The sequence below is a fragment of the Taudactylus pleione genome, unplaced genomic scaffold, assembly GCF_031769625.1.
Source record: "Taudactylus pleione unplaced genomic scaffold, aTauple2 ptg000292l, whole genome shotgun sequence".
Classification (NCBI taxonomy): domain Eukaryota; kingdom Metazoa; phylum Chordata; class Amphibia; order Anura; family Myobatrachidae; genus Taudactylus; species Taudactylus pleione.
Genome location: NW_028284694.1, coordinates 3,162,334 through 3,186,483, shown reverse-complemented (window position 1 = coordinate 3,186,483; position 24,150 = coordinate 3,162,334). Strand labels below are relative to the sequence as shown.

Here is a 24,150-nt window from a genome sequence, read left to right as displayed (position 1 = left end):
AACAAATAGACTCTGGCCAGATGGATTTGCATGACTATCTCACAGGCTTACACACAGACTGGCCTTCCTATGCCGGCTTCAGTATCTGCTCCTTCTACTCGCTCTTTGGGTTCCTCGTGGGCAGCCCGGCGTGGCACCTCAGCTGAACAGTTATGCAAGGCCGCCATGTGGTCTTCTGTCCACACCTTTCTCAGGTTTTTGATACATTTGCCTCTCAGGATGCTTCCTTCGAGCGTAGGGTTCTATCAGCTCAGGAGTGCCCCCACCGTTGAACAACTGCTTTGGGACATCCCCAATGTCTCCCTGTGGAGCCCTATGGACTCTGAAGAAGAAAAGAGTTATTGAAAAACTTACCTTCGTTAACTATCTTTCTTCAAAGTCCATAGGGTCCACAGCCTACCCGCCCTGACGCTCCTGGCTTCTATGGGTCTCTTGTTTCCTTCTCTGTGTGAGAGTGTGATTCCTCAGTGTACCAGTCTTCCTTCTCTCCTATCCTTCTCCTGCCTTGGGCTTGTTAACAAAACTGAAGTGCCCTCAGGCTGTGGGCGGGGTATAGGGGGAATAAGTCTCCTTTTTGTTATTATTATTATTAATATTATTATTAACATTATTTACCAAGTAATATACATACATATTGCCAGTAATTCTGCATCAGCCATAGTGGGGCTTAAGTAATAGCCAGCATGTCTGCCAATGTTTTTAAAGCGGTAATCATTTAAAAGGCAAAACCCATTTGATGTTACCTTTTTGAAATGGTTGCCGCTTTAAAATTACCGGCAGTCTTGCGCCCATGCCTGCATTACACAGGCTGGTACATAAGCCCCTGTATGTGCATTTTACTCGTGTCTTGTGCAAACATATATGGTCTTGTGTAATTTCTTAGAATCCTTTGAGTACAGACTCCCTGTTTATGTCTGTTTGGCTAATATAGGGCAATTTTCCTGCACAATAACAGAGTTGGAGCTTTGCCTATATGTGGTCTGTTTTATTTTAATTTTTTTTTAGATATCTTTTTATTGAAGCGTGACATAGTATTACAAATATAAGAATATGTACATGTCAAAAATTAGACAGAGATACAGAGAATGATAGCAAGATAAGAAAATCTGTCCAGTAACCAAATTGAGAAAAATGTAATACATATGGGAGTGATATGCAAATCAAATAACAATCGGGAAATATACAGAAGAGACTATTATCAGACATAGGCCCTGATTCAGAGGCGCTCGCTATTTGCGAGTGCTCGCTCTGAATCAGGGCGGGCTGTTTTTATTTTTTTCTCCGGCCTCCAGGCCGATCGCTAAGCTGTGGGTGACCATCCACAGCTTTAGCGGGCGGCCTGGCGATGGTCGCGATTATCACGACCATCGGTCTTGCGACGAGACCCTTGTGGTAGGGTCTCGTCCACCGCAAGCCCCAGTGAACTTCCTGTTCTAATAGAGCAGGAAGTTCACTACAGACATCACTGGTGATGTCAGTAGGGCCGCCCACAAACGGCAGGCGTCCCTTCACGAACTCCTCCGTTTGTCCAGCCACCCCCCCTGCACGCTTACAAAACGGGGCGAGCTGTCAATCACAATTGACAGCTGCCCTGTCTTGTAGTAAGTCCCACAGCAAGTGAAAATTCACACTGCGCACTGCCCGGCCATCGACCCGCTTGCGAGCGCTATGCGCTCGCGAGCGAGTCTGAATCAGGCCCATAGTATTAACAGAAATACAACAAAATGCCTATACCTCAACCACTTTTCTTATTTTCCTAATCCAAGTAAACATGACTGTCTCTGGTTTAAGGACCAGAGAGGGTCAGGCACATCTTGAACAAACGTTACAAATGAAATACAAAATTTACTGTATCTAACTTAAGTAGCTCTTAATGAGATAGAGGGTAAAATAAAACAATGAGGGAGAAAAACAAAATAAATGGTAAACTTATACTGAAAAAAAAGTGTTAGAATGTGTGTAATGAAAATATCTCAACATAAAAGTTATGTATTCCAATAGGCCATATAGGCACAATAGGCTATAACTGAAAATAATCAAAGGAAAAAAACAAAGACATGTATCAAATCCAAGAATATAATGGTAGTAGTCAATTGCCTTAGTCAGAGTCGTAAATTTAGGTCCAGTATGATATAGGTAATATAGCGTATGAAATATCAATCTATTTATTTATGTGACAGCACCTAGAGGGCCTTGAATCATGTATGATGTAAACACAATACAAGGGCACAAAGGGGAAAAGTGAAATGCTGTCCGTGTGTGAGAAGAATCGAAGAATATCAAGGTTTTATTAGAGTATACAATGAGGAACTGGTTTCCATGGGTAGCCTCTAAATGTCTGCAGTCAGCCAAACTCTCCAAGTAGCACACGATTAGAGGCCTAAAGGCCTGATTCAGACCCGTTCGCTATCTGCGTACGCTCGCTGGATGCGTGTGCAAATTTGTAAAAGTGACGCCACGGAAAGCGAACGCTCGCCAAGGCATAAGCACGCCCACCATGTCTTAGCGAGCGGCCACTTTGTGTATGCGTATGCCCAATCGCACAGGCAGAGCCGCCCACCAGCAACACGTCATCTCCAGGAAGTGTATTAAAACATTGGTACATCGAGCACCATCGGATGTGAACGCAGTGCGTGTGGTAGCTTTACCCTACCGCAAGCATTGCAAGGAAATCAGTGTAAAAAAAGGCAAGTGACGTGTACTATGATGCTGCCTGTTAATTATGCACGCCTCTAAAACGGCGTTGAAACACTCAGGCACTCCTGCGTTCGCATCTCCAACCCCCTGTTATTAGTGTCCTGCCCCTGTTACCACCCACAAACGGCCTCTCCTGTCACTCATTACCCCGGGCTGCCTTTGCTGGGCGAGCGAAATTGATGCGATCGCTGTGTAGTTCGCGCACGCGTAGAATGAAGCATGCGCGTACACAGAACATCGGGCCGCTTGCGAACGCACAGCGCGAGTGAGCGGCTCTGAATCAGGCCCTAGGTCCGCTGCTATTGCTTAATCTGTCAAAGCTTAAATAAGTGCTCTCCATTTGAGAAATGTGCAGATCCTCTGCAACACGCATTTTAATGGGGACATTCATGCTAGGGAAGTCGAGCAATGGTAACTCCTTATAGGAATCAGGAACTCCTTTCAGCCCTAAATTATGCCAGACACCTAAGTCTTCAACCGTGTCATCTAGAGAGTGAGTGGGCCAAGACTGTTTAGCGCACACCCTAGGAGCATCCTGCATCTGGTAATCACGCTCATTGGAGCTAGTGTTACGTGAGGCTGTACAGGGGTCTATGGGCTTCATTCAGAGCCGCTCGTAAGCGGCTGCTCGTTCGTTCCGAGCGATGTTCGCACAACTGCGCATGCGTACGGATCGTAATACGCATGCGCGAACCAGTCAGTGCGGCCGAAAATCGTTTGTTCGCTAAATAGCGAATGCCTGCTATTTTGAGTGACAGGAGGAGGCGTATGTGGGTGGTAACAGGGGAAGGTTCTTGAAAACGGGGAGTGGAGATCAGAACGCAGGCGTGCTTAAAGGTCAAAACGGGCATTTTATGGGTGTGCATAATTAATACAGCAGCGTCATTGCCACGTCACTTGGTTTTTTTTAAGTCAGAACTGTTCGCAAGATTGGGGTAGGAAAAACCAACCACAAGAATAGCGAGCAGTTCATACACCATTCGATGTACTCGATTAATCTAATAAATAGCGGACATGACGAATGATGCGAGCGGCCAGGGGGCGTTTATTTCAAAATTACGACCGCAAGTTTTGTTCGCTCGTTCAGACCTAGAGGCGTCAACAGACCGCAAAGAGCGAACGGTTCATTTGAATAGCCAGCCCCTTTTTTCTGAACGAACGACCGCAAATAGCGTTCGGCTCTGAATCAGGCCCTATTTTAGGAAGAACAGTCTCTGTTTTAATTTCCATATCTTGAAGCCTCTTTTCAATTTGGGGCATAAGTAGCTTAGAGACAGCAGCCGCCAAATCCACAATCAACAGCGGACAGATTGGCATAAGTTCCAGAGTTGGTGGAACTGATATATTCAATGTGTCCTGATTGCCTCTTGAATAAGAGAAGGGGCCAAGGTTGCCTGAGGTTGTAATAGCTGTTTCCATATTTACCTAAACGATTTGACTAAGTAATTAGCAAAAAAAAAAATGAAATTGTAAAGATATATGAAAAGCATTATGAGATGATAGTCCCCCTCTTATGATTATACTGTACAATGGTAGCAACGTGCTGGATGTTAATAAAAATACTGTAGTTGAATGGAAGGTTATAGCCCGAATTACAGTGGAACTGTGGAATGTAAGAGCTGAGTTAAATATAAGATGAAAAAAAAAAAAAAAAAGAAATTACTAGATGGCAGCAATAGGCCACTCACAATAATATGTGAGATTGGTAGACACAGAATAATACAAAGTAAACTTATAACAGAGAGGGAGTATAGATGCGATTTCTGTCAAAACAACCCACTTGAGCTTTAAAGGTTAAATGGTTACTATATAACCATTAATATTCTGCTGCACCAATGTGAATAGCAGTGGCGGAACTCCCGGAGACAATGGAGTCAGTTGCCGCCGGGCTCCAGGCCTGAAGGGGGCATCTGGCTCCATTGTCTCCAGGGTCCCGGACGTTCCGCCGCACCTACACCTATAGTACTGCCGGCTTTGTTCACTTTTACTGTAAAAAGAAAACCAGAGGAGCCGCTGAGCTCCAGTCAGCATCAGCGGCGCTCCTCCTCCGGCTCCACGACACTCTGTGGTCTCGGCGGGTCACGGACGTCACGTATCATGTGACCGCCCGCGACCTCACCCTGTGCTTGCCCCTTCTGTCTGAGGAGCCTCCGACAGTGCACCTCCGGCTGGCAGTGGCACTGAGTCTGAACTTTGGTGGAGAGTGGTGAGTGGCCGAGACCCAGGAGACAGGGCACGTGGTGTCAGCAGCCAGTCCTCGGCAGTCAGTGCAGTCTCCCAGCTGCTGCCCTGCACTCACTTCTCCCCAGAAAGAGAACCACTGGCCAGGACCCGGGATCTGCATAGAGGACTTCTTCCCGGTGAGTCCCTTCTCACTAGTACTCCTGTCCCCTGCAGTGCTTCCCACTACTCCTCCCATCCTGCCCCCTGCAGTGCTTCCCACTACTCCTCCCATCCTGCCCCCTGCAGTGCTTCCCACTACTCCTCCCATCCTGCCCCCTGCAGTGCTTCCCACTACTCCTCCCATCCTGCCCCCTGCAGTGCTTCCCACTACTCCTCCCATCCTGCCCCCTGCAGTGCTTCCCACTACTCCTCCCATCCTGCCCCCTGCAGTGCTTCGTGGTTGACAGTAGTGGGATGACAGTCTCCGTGGCACCGGGGTTCAGCAACTTCGGGGGCCAGCACTCAGAAGAGCAGCTACTGGGGTTAACTGGTCACCGGACAATATAGTGGTGAGTCGCAGCCAGCCAACGAGCAGGAGCAGGCGAGTATAGAGATCCTATATGAGATTGTGCTGAGGCTCGTGGCCTGGTTTGGTGCCCAACGCCCAGCAAGCATATAAGCCAGTGCTATAACTAGCCGGATTCCGGTGGAAACGCAGTTTCTCTTGGCAATAAATATATCAAAAGATTCACCTTCACTAGGGCTATATGTTGAAGTAGATGGAAGCTCCAAATTAGATAAATTAGTGGAGGATGGAATCTGATTGGAGGATGGAATCTGATTATAGCAGTCTCAGCCAGGAGAACATCTAAAAGACAGCCATGCAAGATGCCCCGCCCACCGGAACTCTCTGGTCTGTTTCATTTACTGAGGCCTAATACTGTTAGCAAAGGAATATAAACCTAAGCTGTAAACCAAACAACCAATCTAATTGCTGGCAACTTAATTAGTACCTTAGGGCCTGATTCAGAGCTGAACGCTCTGACCAGAGCGCTCGCTCTGAATCAGGGCCCTCCTACCTTTTTTTGGAACGTCCTCATGGACGCTCGCATAGCTGTAGGTTACCACCCACAGCTATAGCGAGCATCCATGATGATGGTCGCGATGGTCTTGACCATCGCGACCATCGGGCTTGCGACGGAGACCCTGCGGTAGGGTCACGCTGCCGCAAGCCCTGGAGTGATTTTGGCTCTTTCAGAGCCAAAATCACTCCCACTGACATCACTAGTGATGTCAGTGGGGCCGGCTTCAGACGGTAGGCGTTCCCATGGGAACGCCTCCGTCTGGCAGGCACGCCCACCAAAGGGGGCGTGCTGTCGATGTTGATTGACAGCACGCCCCCTTTTGTGCGAGACCTGGAGCGATGGAGAGCCCGTCACTCGCCGGGTCTCGTGCATGCGCACGACGGAGCTCCCTCCGTCGTGCGCATGCGCAGTGGGGGAACATCGACCCGCTTGCGAGCGTACTGCCGCTCACGAGCGGGTCTGAATGACCCCCTTAGTCTTTTGATTCAACCATCTGTGCTCAACCGTGGATTTCCTTAAAACCTGGACCGTTAGGGTGCCTTGATGACCAAGTTTGGGAGCCTCTGCCCCAGGCAATCTCAATGTGCAGGTATTTGGAATCTATTATCCGGCATGATTGGGGCTTGGATTTTCCCCAAAAGAGGCCTTTTTTCTTTTTCAAAAATGACTAAATTAGAAAAAGGGAAATTAATGAATGAATAGTGTTTGCAGAGAACAGCCCCCATACCTCGCTCAGCGTACTGTAACTGTAAGGCATTAATCTAGAGTTTTACATATCACTGGGGTATAATACCTAAAGGTCTATTTAAAAATCTATGAAAATCGATCATCATCGATGTTGTGTTTCTGAGGCTAAACCACACATTTACTAACGGATTTTTTTTATATGCGTTAGTAAATGTGTGTGATTTAGCCCCAGAAACACAACATCAATGCTGATCAATATTCATAGATATTAAATTGATCAAAATCGACTTTTAGTAATTATGCCCCTAAATGTTTCCCAATATGGTGATCACATGGATGTAGACTCACATCGCCATCTTTTTCTTCTTAGGATGACTGCACGGATACATCGATTCAAAAAGGCCGATATCTTGCAGGTAAGTAGGTCCTATCTATATATAGATACCTTTCCGTTATCATCTGTTTGCCACCCCATTACCTCCCCCAAATGCTGACTCCCTGTCACTCAACTTGCGAGAGAATCCTCTTGTGTGAGCGTCATCGCAAACCAATCACTGCGCGTGCTCACTGCGGCTTACGCTCATGCGCAATGGCAGACAATCGCTCAATCTGCGTAATTATCAGCATAGCATACATCTCTGAGTCCTGACGGTGGAATAAATGTTAGTGCCCCACAGGGTAGTTTCAGTGTCAGAAACTGCTGATCTGGAATTCTCACGAGCAACACTCTTAGGGGTTAAGGGGTCTATGTACTAAGCCTTTGGGAGAGATAAAGTGGATGGAGATGAAGTACCAACCATTCAGCTCCTAAGTGTAGTTTTTTAAACACAGCCTGTAAAGTGACATTTAGGAGCTGATTGGTTCGTACTTTGGCCCTCATTCAGAGCCGTACGCTCTGAGCAGAGCGCACGCTCTGAATGAGGGCCGGGCTCCATTTTCATGGAGCGTCCTCCTGGACGCTCGTATAGCTGTGGGTCACCACCCACAGGCTATACGAGCGTGCATTGTGATGGTCGCGATGGTCGAGACCATCGCGACCATCGAATTTGCGAGCCGGAGCCTGCGGTTGAGATTTTCAACCGCAAGCTCCGGAGTGATTTTGGCTCTATCAGAGCCAAAATCACTCCCACTGACATCACTAGTGATGTCAGTGGGCCGGCTTCTGACGGGAGGCGTTCCCGTGGGAACGCCCCCGTCAGGGAGGCACGCCCCTGGCACGCCCACCAAAGGGGGCGTGCTGTCAATCAACATTGACAGCACGCCCCCTTTGATCGGACACAACGAGCGAAGGACTTTCCTTCGCTCGTCGCGTCTAGCGCATGCGCACGACGGAGCTCCCTCCGTCGTGCGCATGCTCAGTCCATAACATCGACCCACTTGCGAGCGGACAGCCGCTCGCGAGTGGGTCTGAATCAGGCCCTTTATCTCCATCCACTTTATCTCTCGCCAAGGCTTAGTACACAGGGCCTGATTCAGACCCAGTCGCAAGCGCTGTGCGCTCGCAACCGGGTCAATGGTAGGCCAGTGCGCATGCGCGAGGCCTTGATAGCGTCGGGCACTCCGTCGCTCTGGGTCTTGTACCAAAGGGGGTGTGCTGTCGATGTTGAGTGACAGCACGCCCCCTTTGGTGGGCGGGCCAGGGGCGTGGCTGCCCAGACGGAGGCGTTCCCATGGGAACGCCTACCGTCTGGGGCCGGCCCCACTGACATCACAAGTGAGTTTGACTGGGGCGGTACACCTGTCAAACCGTAACGCAGGTGTCCTAAGGCGAGCTCAGGGAGGACAGAAACCTCCCGTGGAGCAGAAGGGCAAGTGGTGTCAGTGGGAGAGCTTTCGGCTCTGTTTGAGCCAAAAGCTCTCTAGGGCTTGCGGAAACGAGACCCTACCACAAGGGTCTCGTCACAAGACCGATGGTCGCGATGGTCTTGACCATCGCGACCATCATCATGGCCGCTCGCTATAGCTGTGGGTGGTCACCCACAGCTATGCGAGTGGCCAGGAGGCCGTTCTGAAAAAAAAAATGCCCGGCCCTGATTCAGAGCGAGCGCTCTGTCAGAGCGTTCGGCTCTGAATTAGGGCCACAGACTCCTAATTTACTGAAGGTTAATTTTGATCGATTTAAAATCGATAAAAAGCAATCAACGTCGATGTTTTCTTTCTGGAGCTAAATCATACATTTACTAATATTAAAAAACAAATAAATAATTGTCTGTTAGTAAATGTATGATTTAGCCACAGAAACACAACATTGATGTTGATAGATTTTTAAATTGACCAAAATCGATTATTATTGACCTTTAGTAAATATACCCTTTACAGCGAATTCTGCACAAAACCTCTGGGGAACGCGTGCGCTTCGGCCACTGTGTACAAACGATATGTCTGCGAATGACGTCATTCACAGACCTATCGTGTCGGCAGTGCAGCGCAGCTGATGCCCGATATATCTGTAGATACACTGTATCAGCTCATCGTGCCATGTGTACTGGTCATCAGCCAACTGCCCGTACACTTGCTACAGAGGCCGCGGGTGACTGACATCACATCTGGGTGGGCACATATTAATGCCGGCCCAGTTGCGACTTCAGTCACGACACATCGGGCCAACGAGATTGTAAGTGTGAATGCAATTACCACTCGTCAGATAGGACGACAGATTGGCCGGGTGGCCGGTCCATCGTCCTAGTATGTATCAAACTTTAGACTGTAAGCTCCACTGGAGCAGGGGCTGGGCTGAGCTCTTAATGACCCGAACTAACATGAGAATAGTGTCAAAGAAATGAACAGCTGCCCTTCTATAAGTTACAGAGGGCCTGATTCAGAGCCGCTCGTAAGCGGCCGCTCGTTCGCTCCGAGCGATGTTCGCACATCTGCGCATGCGTATGGGTCGTAATGCGCATGCGCCAACCAGTCAGTGCGGTCGGAAATCGTGTGTTCGCAAAATAGCGAGTGCCTGCTAATTTGAGTGACAGGATGAGGGTTTTGGGGGTGGTAACAGGGGAAGGTGCTTGAAAACGGGGAGTGGTGATCCGAACGGAGGCGTGCCAAACGGGCGTTTTAAGGGTGTGCAAAATTAACAAAGCAGCGTCATCGGCCACGTCACTTGGTTGTCTCTTAGCCTGAACTATTCGCATGATTGCGGTAGGAAAATCCAACCACAAGCACTGCGAGCAGTTCAGACGCCTTTCGATGTACTCGATTAATCTAATAAATAGCGGAGATGACGTATGATGCGAACGGCAAAGGGGCGTCTGTACAAAATAGCGAGCGCATGTTTCGTTCGCTCGCTCAGACATAGAGGTGTCAACAGACCGCAAAGAGCGAGCGCTCAATTTAAATAGCCGGCCCCTTTTTCTGAACGAGCGAGCGCAAATAGCGTCCGGCTCTGAATCAGGCCCAGAGTGCTATGCAATATCTGGGTCCTTCTTCAAATATTTGTTTTATTACCAGTAATGTATATAGCGCACACATATTCCGCAGCGCTTTACAGACAATATTAATAATCAGTATGTTGGAAGGCACCGTAGTGACCAAAAGCCTGATTCATAGATGGACGTTAATGGTACTGCTGCTGCATCTGTTTGTGCGGCAGTCGTGCGAAAGTATGCAAATGCCGCTGACACCTAGATTTGTATTGAGATGCCCAACAGCGCCATTGCAAATCCAAGCATCTGCGTACATTGACGCGGCATCTGTCCAGGATCCTTCGATAGTCAGCCTGAGTAACCCTATGGTTGCGCAGCATAGCCGAGCGTACTGAGACGCCAGAACCATTTTATTATTGCCTATGGGATCGCAGACGCAGGCTGCGACATGCCCTGAAAACGGTTGCGACGTTGTCTCCCTCAAACGCTCCCTGACTGTCAATCACAGTGCCAGTAAATGGTCACTGCAAGCGACAACGATAATGTACCTAGACGCATGTGCAGTTTACCGATGATCGCTTAACTGCGTAAATATCGTCATAGCGTGCATCTCGGAATCGGACCCTTGGAGTAAAATGTGTGCCCTCTGTCATATGAGGGGTTAAACACAGAAAACCTGCTTTAGGGAGTAATATACCATATCCCTAATGGTTGTGTTTCTGACATCTGTGCAAACTTCACACATTTCCACACAGTGGGCCTGATTCAGAGCCGCTCGTAAGCGGCCGCTCGTTCGCTCCGAGCGATGTTCGCACAACTGCGCATGCGTATGGGTTGTAATACGCATGCGCGAACCAGTCATTGCGGTCGGAAATTGTGTGCTCGCAAAATAGCGAATGCCTGCTAATTTGAGTGACAGAATGAGGCGTTTGTGGGTGGTAACAGGGGAAGGTGCTTGAAAACGGGGAGTGGAGATCCGAACGCAGGCGTGCCAAACGGTCAAAACGGGCGTTTTAAGGGTGTGCATAATTAACAAAGCAGCGTCATCGACCACATCACTTGGTCGTCTTTTAGCCTGAACTGCTCGCATGATTGCGGTAGGAAAATACAACCACAAGCACTGCGAGCAGTTCAGACGCCTTTCGATGTACTCGATTAATCTAATAAATAGCGGAGATGATGTAGGATGCGAGCGGCCAGGGGGCGTTTTTAAAAAAATAGCGAGCGCATGTTTCGTTCGCTCGTTCAGACATAGAGGCGTCAACAGACCGCAAAGAGCGAGCGCTCTATTTAAATATCCGCCCCCTTTTTCTGAACGAGCGAGCGCAAATAGCGTCCGGCTCTGAATCAGGCCCAGTCTGTGTAATTGCAGACACGAGAGACATGTTTAGGTTGTGTTCACACCTTCCTGAGCCGTGTTATCATGGGGATGTATGTACACTATGATAATGGGCTTTTTTCACAGTAAATTGCTTTTTAGCTTCGTGTATTGTCGGTTACACATTAAACATCTGCTGCTTTTTAATCGCTAACTGCATAAATTCCCCACAGACACCTCACATCACAATAATCCCTTAATAAAATAAGTCACCTAATGTCACGGGTACTTGTTAGTGTAAATCTCCTGAATTTGTAATGGTTTAATCTCTCTAGGAAGCGGTAGGCTGCGGTTGGCCTGGTTTCCAGTTTTTTCTCTGTTCTACCCAAGTGAATTTTGATATTCCTTTTTTCAGTAGACGGAAGGCATTTTCTTGGCATCCTGGAACATATATTCATATATTTTATGTGCATTATGTAGAGAGGGAAAAAGAGCACACCAATGTTAGTCATTTAATTTTAGGTTTCAATTTGCATTAATCCCAGAAATACACGCCATATTCTACATGACTGCATCTTCTTTTAGAAGGATCTTAAATATGTTTACTTGAGATCTGCAGAGAATAATTAGTGCTGAACTGTGGAAGCCGCCATGTGGTCAAAAAACAAAACTGTGTTTTACTACGTGGGGTTAGGGGATACCTTTGTTCTATATTGCTTAATGTGTTATGTCCTCCTACACCGATCCTTTTTTGCGCCATGTGACGCAAGATGCATAGCGTGACTTAGACGCTCCAGCACGGGTAGCGATTTCTGTGCTTACGTACTTTGGGGCTGATTCAATACAGATTGCAACTGCGATCGAAGCTGCGATTACGCACGCAGACCCACTGCGAAAATATGCTAATGTTTGCAATTGCAATGCTGTCGCATCCTAACATAAGGATGCCCACTTCCCCTTACTCTCATCTGTAATACTGTGCAAGTCTGCGAAGCCATCGGTAACATCGAGTACAATCGGGAGCCTCATGTACAAATGCACAAGGTCTGACCTTACTCAGGAATTGCTAATTTCATAGCACGCAGTGAAAGCCCAAGCTGTGTATGGCATCACAGTGGCTAATTTATGCATGCCCCTGTAACGGCGTTCAAAAGCACTCGCCAAACACCCCCCCCATCACCACCCCCAAACGTTCACTTCCTGTCAATCACTCTGCGATGGGTCTGCGTGGAGACAGCGTTCGCAGTCCGATTGCACTGGAGCCTTTGCGCACGCGCACTGTGAATCATGCGCAGTACGCAACAATCGCTCATCTACGTGCATAATTTCAGTTGCGATTCGTAGTGAATCAGACCCTTTTTAGTGAAATTTGCCTTGTAATTCACTAATAGTGTGCTCTGGGCCTGATTCAGACCCGCTCGCGAGTGCTGAGCGCTCGCAAGCGGGTCGATGTTGGCCCAGTGCGCATGCGCGAGCCCTGGATAGCGACGGGCAAGCCGTCGCTCCGGGTCTCGCTACAAAGGGGGCGTGCTGTCGACGTTGGTGGGCGTGCCGGGGGCGTGGCTGCCCAGACGGAGGCGTTCCCATGGAAACGCCTACCGCCTAGGGCCGGCCCCACTGACATCACAAGTGATGTCACTGGGTGGACTTCTTGCTCTGTAAGAGCAAGAAGTCCAATAGGACTTGTGGCAACGAGACCCTACCACAAGGGTCTCGTCGCAAGTCCGATGGTCGCGATGGTCTTGACCATCGCGACCATCATCCTGGCTGCTCGCACTAGCTGTGGGTGGTCACCCACAGCTATGCGAGCGGCCAGGAGGCTGCTCTAAAAATACAGAGCGAGCGCTCTGAAAGAGCATCCGGCTCTGAATCAGGCCCTCAGTGTTGTTATTATTATTATCCTTTATTTATATGGCTCTACAAGTATTCCACAACACCTTACATAGTACATAAATACCAGTGACTTACAGTACCCAAGGTTTATATACATTGCTGCATTAGCGATCATAATACTCAAATAATTAACAGGGTGTTAGGTGCCCTAGTGGGTAAGGCGTAGATGACAGTATAAGTAAGAAGAAGCACAAGAGGGTAGACATTCTAATGGAGAGGGGCAGACAGACAGGGGTGACAGAGATGGGGTAGGCAGGGAGGAAGGAGTATGTAGCAGCAAGTTAGGATGAGAGCTGGAAGGCTTTGATGAAGTAGTGGGTTTTGAGAGCCCGTTTGAAGATTTGTAAAGAGGTGCAGAGCCTAATGGGGAGAGGGAGAGAGTTCCAGAGGTAAGGAGCGGCACAAGCAAAATCTTGGCGGCATTTGTGGTAGAAAGTAATCAGTTGGCAGGAGAGGCGGCATGCATTTGTTTGAGCAAAGTGGGTGGCCAGGAGTGTGAAGGGAGATGAGGTTCAGAAATGTAAATGGGGGAGGATTGGGTGAGAGCTATGTAAGTGAGTGTGAGAACCTGGAATTGGGTTCTGGAGGGGAAGGAGAGCCAGTGTAGGGTTTGTAGTAGAGGGGAGGCAGATGTAGAGCATTTGGAGAGAAAGATGAGCCGAGCGGCAGCCTTGAAGATAGACTGAAGAGGAGAGAGTTGGGAGCTGGGTAGGACAGATAGGAGGAGGTTACAGTAGTCCAATCTGGAGATGAGCAGTGAATGGATGAGGGTTTTAGTAGCATCGAGGGTGAGAAAGGGTCTGATCTTGGAAATATTTTTGAGATGGAAACGGCAGGACTGCGAGAGATGCTGAATGTATGGTTTGAAGGAGAGGGAGGAGTTCTGGATCACTTCAAGACAGTGCACTTTGGGGCTAGAGGCAATAGTCGTGCCATCAATTGATAAAGAAATTGTGGGAAGCGAGGTTATGTGGGAGAGTGGGAAGATGATAAGCTCAGTCTTAGACATATTAAGTTTTAAAAAGCTCTGGGATATCCAGGAAGAGATAGCAGAGAGACAGTTGGAGCTATGAGTTAGGAGAGAGGGAGAGTGGTCAGGGGAGGAAAGGTAGATCTGAGTATCATCAGCATACAGATGATAATGGGGCCAAAAGAGCTGATGAATTCACCTAGAGAGGACATATAGCGGGAGAATAGGAGAGCAGAACCTTGGGGAAATCTAACTGTGAGTCGAAGTAGGGGGAAGAGGAGTCATGAGAGGAGACAGAGAAGGATCGGTCAAGAGGTTGGAAGACAGTGTCATGTAGACCAAGGCAGTGAAGGATTTGCAGAAAAAGAGGGGGGTCCACAGTGTCAAAAGCAGCAGAGAGTTCAAGGAGAATCAGCAAAGAGTAATAGCCCTTGTATTTGGCAGCAAGGACGTCATTGGTGACTTTTGTGAGGGCAATTTAAGTGGAGTGGAAAAAACGGAAGACAGACTGAAATGAGTCAAGGAGGGAGTGGGGGGAAAGAAAGATGGGAAGGTGGTTGTAAACAATACGCTCAAGGACTTTGGAGAGATATGTTGGTAGTTGAAGAGACTATTGGGATCTAAGGTAGGTTTTTTAAGAATGGTGGAGACAAGGGCATATTTAAATGCAGAAAGGACAGTGCCAGATGAAAGGGTGAGATTGAGGTGGTGGGCAAGATGGGAACAGACAGAAAGAGACAGGTAGTGGAGGAGACGGGAAGGGATAGGGTCAAGGGGGGAGGTGGAGTGGGGTGAGAACCGGATAAGGGCCAGATACAGGGGAGAGGGATGTCAGAGTTGGTAAGATGGATGAGGAGGGGTGGTCTGGGAAAAGAAGGGGGTGGAGCGCTGAGGGTCTGGTGGGATGTGAAGTTCTGATGTATGGAGTCAATTTTAGATGTGAAATAAGTGGCAAAGGCAAGGGCAGAGAGCGAGGAGGGGATGTGAGGAGGAGGAAGGAGTTGAAAGTGGTGAAGAGACGCCGGGGGTTTGAGGACTGGGAGGAGATGAGATTCTTGAAATATGACTGTTTAGAGAGGTGAAGGGCAGCACTGTAGGATGGGGGCATACATTTGAAATGGAGGAAGTCTGCCTTAGAGCGTGATTTTCTCCACTGTCACTACTTAGGATTAAGGGTTTTTTTGTCGCAAAATAATTGGTGCAAAGTAAGCTGCCTATTTTAAGAAAAAGTTGCAAAGTCCGTGGCGCACCTTGGGGGGCTGTTTGGCACGACTTGAGGAGCGGTGTATGTGGATACATCGGGCATTGCTTTTTTTTTTTTTATAGGAGTGTTTGATCTTGTTCCAAAAGAAAAGCGCAAAGCAATTGGCCCAATAAAGGAGCATTTGTCTCCCGGACTCTACTACAATGCCCAATCGATCCATTTTTTGGACTTGTTGGGTCCTTCTAGAAGATCAAGTAACTGAAGATTACCGCTATTGGCCTGGGTTCTCTGCCATCCGATTCATAGTCCTCGATCAAGCTGGAAGTGATCTGGCTGCTCGCCCCAAGGGACCAAACTGCCAGACCTCGTCCAATTTGGCCGGTGGTCTTGCTGTTCTCTTCGTGGGTGGCCAGCTTTACATTTACTTTTTGTTACCTATGCAGTTATTGTTTTGCACTTAAACATGTTGCAGCAAAATGGCAATAACCATTTTTTCCCATTATGTCAGTGAATCTGCTGTGTACATCACTGTACTGAAAGCAGGGATTTTCTGTGTCTGTTTTCTTTTTGGATAATTTTTTGACAGAAGAGCTCTAGATATAGATCATACGATTCTGGGGAAAAGAAAGAAAACCATGGAACTGTACTAAATAATGAGCAGTACAAACATACAAGCACAGGGAACGTCCTAGAACAAGAGTATATTATACATCCGTCTTTTAATAATCATATTAAATACAAAGAGGAAATTTAAAAAAAAACAAGGTTAAAGTCCTCTTTTTTAATTTTTTAAACGCTTTCTTATTTATTCACAAATTAAGTATTTTTAATGAAAATACATGGGATGTCCAGGTGGGTACGTATGCGTTAGGCATGTGATGACATGGTGGCAGCAGTTGGGCAGATGGTTCTGTAATGAGCTCATAATTTAATTTGTTGATTTTAGTCCTGTTTTTTTTCTTTGCTAACTCGCAGTTTTATTAACTATTGTTCAGTACTTTTAGCCTCCATGCCAGAAGGGTAATTTCTGCCGTTATGTATTGGTGACTTACTGCAGTATTTCCTTTCTCTTCCTTGTTGTTTTAAAGTTCTCTGTTATTTCAGAACAAGGCATTAATTCAGTGGAAGACGGAAACTACACCAAAGCGATTGCACTGTTTAGCGAGGCCATCACATTAGACCCTAAAGATTACAGGTAAATCTTCTGCTGCTGTTTGCAGCGTGCTGTCCGTCACTGTGTGGTGCTGTCCGTCACTGTGTGGTGCTGTCCGTCACTGCGTGGTGCTGTCTGTCAGGTGCTGTCTGGTCACTGTGTGGAGATGTCCGTCACTGTGAGGTGCTGTCCGTCACTGTGAGGTGCTGTCCGTCACTCTGAGGTGCTGTCCCGTCACTGTGAGGTGCTGTCCCGTCACTGTGTGGTGCTGTCCCGTCACTGTGTGGTGCTGTCCGTCACTGTGTGTTGGTGTCCCGTCACTGTCAGATGCTGTCCCGTCACTGTGAGGTGCTGTCCCGTCACTGTGAGGTGCTGTCCGTCACTGTGAGGTGCTGTCCCGTCACTGTGAGGTGCTGTCCCGTCACTGTGTGGTGCTGTCCCGTCACTGTGTGGTGCTGTCCGTCACTGTGAGGTGCTGTCCCGTCACTGTGTGGTGCTGTCCGTCACTGTGTGGTGCTGTCTGGTCACTGTGTGGAGATGTTCGTCACTGTGTGGTGCTATCCGTCACTGTGAGGTGCTGTCCGTCACTGTGAGGTGCTGTCCCGTCACTGTGAGGTGCTGTCCCGTCACTGTGTGGTGCTGTCCGTCACTGTGTGTTGCTGTCCCGTCACTGTGTGTTGCTGTCCCGTCACTGTGAGGTGCTGTCCCGTCACTGTGTGTTGCTGTCCGTCACTGTGAGGTGCTGTCCCGTCACTGTGTGGTGCTGTCCGTCACTGTGTGTTGCTGTCCCGTCACTGTGTGTTGCTGTCCGTCATTGTGAGGTGCTGTCCCGTCACTGTGTGTTGCTGTCCGTCACTGTGAGGTGCTGTCCGTCACTGTGAGGTGCTGTCCGTCACTGTGAGGTGCTGTCCGTCACTATGTGGTGCTGTCCGTCACTGTGAGGTGCTGTCCGTCACTGTGAGGTGCTGTCCCGTCACTGTGTATATGTTGTTATGTTATGTGGGGAAATACTGCAGGACCAGAGGAGAGGAAACATAACAACATATCCAAAGTAGAGGTATCCAGGCCTGGAGGAAATATTAGAGAACTTACCTACTTGTGATATGCATATATTATACCTTGCTCTGGTACGCAGAATCACTCACCATTAGAAGTGCACGATATTTGTTTTGTTTGTAGTGATTAAACAGTATTACGCTATGTGGAATATTTCTTGTGTTCTTTTTTGAGGTCTATTACGACAGAAGTATCTCAAAGGGAACGTGAAGGAGAAATCTTTTAAAAAAATTCTGTTTGGAGAAAAATAACTATTGGGACTTTGGTGGACATTATTCATTCCCACGGGAAATTTACGATTTGTTCTTGTCCTGGAAGGAGCGCAATTTCCATGTGTTTATTTTTTAAGTACTATAGTGATGTTCACTATCTGTTACTGCTCTTTCTGACACATGGAAATATCAGGTTTATTTGTTGCAATGAGTGGCTCTTATTGGAGGGAAAAGAAGCGTACACCCGAGTAAGGGCCGTATTCAATTAGAAGCGAAAGCCGCAAAAATTTGGCCTTTTTTTTTTTTACTCCGTATTCAATTCCATTTCTTTTTCGCCTATGCGGAAAGTCCATGGCACAGTAATAGGCGATACTTTTTCTCCACAGAATAGCAGGTGAAAAAGAATTGTAAAATCTGTATTTTGGGGTGCAGATGTTGGGAGACCACTCAAAACCCTTGGTACACCCCCCCAATGGACAATTCACCCAAAAAAAGAATAAAAAATTCCAGGATTCACACAAAAAACACCTTTGAAATTGGGGGCAAAAATTAAAACAGTTGGGGGACATCTTGAAAAACTAGCGAAAGAAGCTTCTGGGGGTGCTCTAAGAAGGGGCCAAGTGTTTTTGGGATTGCAGGTGCTTGTATGACGGAAGAATTTCACTTTTCTAAAACTTTACTTTAGAGACATTAAAATATGCTAGTACCCATTTTCCAGTACCCCAAATTTGACAGGACTATTTATTTTCAGCAAAAATACTGCTTAATGCCATTCTTCACCACTTGTACAAGGACGCTAATAACAAGGATTTTAAACAACTTCATTACCCCAATTAGTTATATTAGGGCTATTGGAACACTTCTACTTTGATCCCCAATGTTACTGCATCTTTTTGGGGGGTACATACTGATTTCCCCAAGTCTGACAGCACTATCCGCCTGTTCTGCATTCACCGCTTGCCATTTTCACATGGTTTGGAATTGAATACGGCAGAAAGCGGGGATGCGCAAGATACGTTTCCGCGTCCAAAACACACGATGCCGGCGAAAAGTCAGGCAGGGAAAACTTTTCCGCGGTGCGAAACTAATTGAATACGGCCCTAAGTTTCCTATGAAGCCTCTTGGTTAGAATGTAAAGCTACTCTTCAGCGGCACTGGTCTGTTTTTGTCTGTAGGTGATTTTCCCTTTTCCAACATGGCTGCTTTCACTCACTCTGAACAAGTACCGGGAATGTGGCTTCATGTCAGAAGTAACTTACGTCTAGTAAACCTTTATTTATAGATTAAATAGCCCAATGGATCTAAGCAGAGCAGAGATATGTTACTACTAACATCTCCATGCCATAAAGTCTGCCAGCCTTCTCATCCTAGATGGCACAACGCTTCCTGAGATTCTATATTGCTAAAACTGAGCTTATTGTCTTTCCCCCAGCCACGGCCCCCCTCTCCTACCACCCTCTCCATCTCTGTTGTCAATGTCTAGCTCACTTCCATTCACATGTTTAGCTGTCACACTTGAGTCTGACCTATCACCCACATACAGTCCCTTTCACAATCCTGCTGGTTCCATCTCTGCAATATTTCCCAAATCAGGCCCTTCCTCACCCTGGAAGCTATTACAACTCTCATTCACGCCCTCATCATTTCCCACCTTGATTGCTGTAATCTGATCCTCCCTGGCCTTCCTATCTCTTGCCTCTTCTCTCTCCTGTCTGTCTCCAGCTATGCTGTTTTCCTCATTTTCTTGCTCATCCTCTTCTGCCAGTCACTCCACTGGCACCCTACACCACTCCACTGGCACCCTACACCACTCCACTGGCACCCTACACCACTCCACTGGCAGCCTACACCACTCCACTGGCATCCTACACCACGCCAAATTAAATACAAACTCCTCTCTCTCTCACTTTGACCCTCCCCGCTCCTCCCTACAACTCCAGCCTCTTGTCCTCACACACTCCCCCCCCCCTCGGCCTCTTCACTCTGCCAATGATCTCCGGATCTCCTCCTCCTTAATCACCACTTCCCACTATAACATTCAATATTTCTCCTGGACTGCTCCTAACCTCAGGAACGCCCTCCCTCGCTCCATTAGATTTTAACCAACCCCCCTTCTCCATCCTCCAAGTGTGTCCTTTAAAACTCACTTCATCATTGTAGCTTGCCATTCGTCCTCCTAACTTTGCAGTCTCTAATTCATGCTCCCCATTATGTCCCCCCATACCCCCTATAGATTGTAAGCTTATTTTGACCAAGGCCCTCTGCTCTGTGTCTTCTTTACATAATTATTCCAACTGCGCACTGTGATTCTGTATTAGTCTGGACTTGTGTATCCTGTTGTCCGATTTATATGACGCTACGGATCCCTAGTGGTGTTTTACAGATAAAAGATAATCTACTAAAAATGTCACAGAATCCATGTACTCATTATCTTCCGCAATGACTATTGTAATCCCATATCCCTTCCCCTAAACCTGACTCTCAACCCTACAATCCACGTTGAACATAGCGGCTATGCTAATTTTATTTATAATGCTGCTCAGTCCCTTCATTGGTTGCCTGAATTTTACGAAATCGGATATAAACTTCTAACATACAAAGCTAATAATAAAACTTCACCAACATACATCTCTTCACTTGTCTCCAAAGATCTCTCAGCTGAAACCCTCTTCACTGCGCAATATGTACGTCTCTCATCCAGACACTGCCTGCTCCCATTCTCGGTTACAGGGCTGTTGAACTCCATCCTTTGTATAACAAGACTTTCCTCCACTCTCTGACCCTTCAAATGTTTCCTGAAAACTCACTTATTTTCAAAGTCCTGTACAGCCCACTACCCAATTTCATTACAACTATACCCACACAGTTCATTAAGCTATATACTGTATATTCTCTTACTATACTCCAACTATCCTCTTACCCCCAAACCAACATTACTGCGTGACTGGGTCATATAATCCCACTAAGCACTTTTGTTCCCACTGCAATCTAGATAGACAACTATGCAATATCTAGTACTTCTCATTTAATAAAGTCCTAGGGGTAAATTTACTAAGATGGGAGTTCGATTTAAGAAATGATGTTGCCCATAGCAACCAATCAGATTCTACTTCTCATTTATCTAGCACCTTCTAGAAGATAATATCTGGAATCTGATTGGTTGTTATGGGCAACATCACTTCTTAATAGAACTCCCATCTTAGTAAATTTACCCCTTATTATCTTATAGACTGTAAGCCTGTGAGCACGGCCCTCTTACTTCGCTCTCTGTTTAATACCCAATCAAATCTGCAATGAAGATGCACTGATTATTGCTGGCAGTCATGTTAAATAGATAATAATGTTCTACATTACATATCTGAAGGTAAATATATAATGTGCATCCCTGCCATGTTTGTGTTCTGTGTCTCTGATCTATTTCTATAAATAGTTGTTAAAGGTTGTTGCAGAAATATCAGTCAGGGTCTGCCACACGTTTCCTACCATTTTAAAATCGATTAAATAATTCTTGGGGGGATTTATTAAGATTACGTTTTCTTCTGGAAATGTATTTAATATACATTTATTAAAAATATATTTTTTTGGTTCCTCTCTATTTGCAGGTATTTTGGAAACCGTTCATATTGCTACGAGCAGCTGAAGCTTTACCCCAAGGCGCTGGTGGACGCAGACATCTCCATACAACTTTCTGCCGCCTGCCCCAAAGGCTATTTCCGGAAAGGCCGCGCGCTGAGAGGCTGCAATGTAAGATCGCTGTGGGTTATTTCCTATGTTTTTATTTATTAAATTAATTTTTTTTCACTTTGCGCATTTGGAAATTTTTCGCAATCTGCCTCTTTTTTTTTTTCTAGTCAAAAACATGACCACTAGGGGGTAAATTTACTAAGATTCGTGTAGGTCCCGATTTGCATTATCGGGTGATAATATCACTTTTTTGCAAATTGGGAATTTACTATCATTAAAGTCGGGTGATTTGTTCATTTTTCCTGGTTGAAATCGGGTGGTTTAATGCCGCAAATTCGGCCGTTTTGAACAATAGAAATGATATCACCATCGGCTCAATTCGGAAGTACTTTTCACTTATTTCTGCCTATATCAGGAATTTACCATTATTTGTTTTGCTAATGTTGGGCGTTTTTATACTCAAATCAGGGACTCAATAGTAGTTTTAAATGCACCACCTCCAGAGATGCGAGTTGCCATCCAACATACACAAATCCGAGTGATTTGTGTATGTTTATTAATGGAAAGTGTGTTGTAAGTTTTAATTTTGTTTAAAAATTGACGTGGGGTCCCCCCCCAAAGTCAATGGAGAGGCACAGGTTACTAAAGTTTATTCTGCGGTTCTCACCATTGACTTCAATGGAGGAACCGTCCTTTGGCTGAGAGAGGCGGGGGCTGACCTCTCTCAGCCAATGAACGCTCAGATACAGCTCTACAAAGGCAGAAACCGCGTCTGAGCGTTCGGGAGATAACAACCATCCTGATTGTTATCTGTTGCGTAATTCGGGATTTTTGTTTTTTCGTTTGAAGAAGACCTTGGATGCCTACTTTGGATAAGGGGACCAGTCCTGGTAATGTAGGTGAGTATGTGTGAGTGTTGTTGTGTAATAAAACTTTACTTTCACGGTGTGTGTGTCTTGTGTTTTTTTAGAAATTTCTTTACAGGTGAACTACAGGTATCAGCGGGCCCTTAATGTCCCTCATGCTGGTACTTGTGGTTCTCCAAGTACAAGCATGCGGGGAAGGCTTGCTGGGACCTGCAGTTCTACTGTAAAGACAATGTTGATACTTCTCTTTTTTTTCACAACACATACACTATCAACCCACCGCCCAGGGGTGGCGGGGATAGCCCCGGGCTATCAGCCTAGGCCAGGGGTGCCCTGGAGAAGGGGACCCCTTTATTGGGGGGTCCCCAACTACCCAGGGATCCCTGGCCTGGGCTGACTAGTGGTCAGGGCTGATGCTGCTGCTGGGGGGCCCGGTGATAGGGCTCCCCTGGCTGTGGTATCAGCCCCCCCCCCCCCCCCCGCTAGAGAGGGTCCAGTGCTGGTTCTGGGAATTACAGGGGTACCCTACGCATTTTTTTCCCCTGTAATTCCAGAACCAGGACAGGTTCCCAGAGCCCAATGCTGGTTGTACTAAGTACAGTGGAAGCCTACGCATTTTTTTCCCTGTACTTAGACAACCAGGACTGGCTATGAAAAGTCCAGGGCTGGTTCTGTTTTAGGGGTGGACCCCAAGTCAATTAAAAAACAAAAAAACAATAAACATTACGATATAAAAAAATAAACAAGCAGCCTGCACATATTTCACTGATATGTGCAGGCTGCTTGTTCGGGAGAGAAATTCGGCCGGTTAAATCGGGGCTTCAAAACGGACAGGATCGACCAAATACACCATCAATCAAAACGATCCTGTCAAAACCGGGACCTGGGTAAATTCACGATTTTTTTTTTAAGTGAAAAAAACGATCCTATCCTAGTTGAAAATCGGGACCAAATCGAATCTTAGTAAATTTACCCCTAGGAGTCTGAGATCAGGGTTAGAATGGGTGTGGAGGCATACAGTCACGGCAGTGGATGTGTATGTGATCGAAGTGGTTGTGCAGAGTGCGACTAAAATGGCAGCTGAAAAGTCTCAAAAATAAGCTCCTGGAGGGTCTGAGAGGTCTATTTACTAAGCCTTGGATGGAGATAAAATACCAACTAATCAGCTCTTAACTGTCATTTTTCAAACACAGCCTGTGACATGACAGTTAGGAGCTGATTGGCTGGTACTTTATCTCTGTTCACTTTTTCTCTATCCAAGACTTCGTAAATAGACCCCTTAGTTCTGTGTGATCTGATCCTGGTGCAAGTGTAAAGTTAATGATGACTGCGTCTGATTGGTCACAAACACAGAAAACACGTCCATTATGCAAAACCACTATGACTGATGAAACAGTGGGGCTGATTCAGCTTTGACCCCCATGGGTCACTCAGCCGGCCAATGGTTACGCAGATTATCCGATGCTGCGTTGTACAATGCAGTACGGATTAGAAATGCATGCAGGAGGCGTAACGCCTCTTGCTGCATTACCATAATAGAGCTATCGCAGCTGCAACCAGGTCAGCAGCTGCAATAGTTCTTGCGGCCAAAGCTGAATCAGCCCCAGAGTTTTAAAACAATATATATATATATATTTTGCGTCTGTTTCTATAAGCGATGTGGATGCACCAATACTACCCACAACTACTCACCGAAAACCTTGCCCCCAATCACAATCCAGTATCCTCTCATCCAGTTACGTCAGGGGGAGGGAGTTGTGGCTCGAAATTTGCATATTCCACTCACTCTGAATAGTT

General features: G+C 46.8%; 1 protein-coding gene across 4 annotated transcripts in view; it reads left to right on the top strand.

Moving 5' to 3' along the window:
* Positions 1–24,150, top strand: part of LOC148511769 (uncharacterized) — a 135,922-nt gene that overhangs the window by 62,232 nt on the left and 49,540 nt on the right. For all 4 annotated transcript variants that reach the window (XM_088482764.1, XM_088482762.1, XM_088482765.1 and 1 more), the window contains 3 exons: positions 7,003–7,048; positions 16,487–16,577; positions 21,406–21,547. In XM_088482764.1, coding sequence (XP_088338890.1) covers positions 7,003–7,048; positions 16,487–16,577; positions 21,406–21,547 — 279 coding nt within the window. The remainder of the gene's footprint in view (positions 1–7,002; positions 7,049–16,486; positions 16,578–21,405; positions 21,548–24,150) is intronic.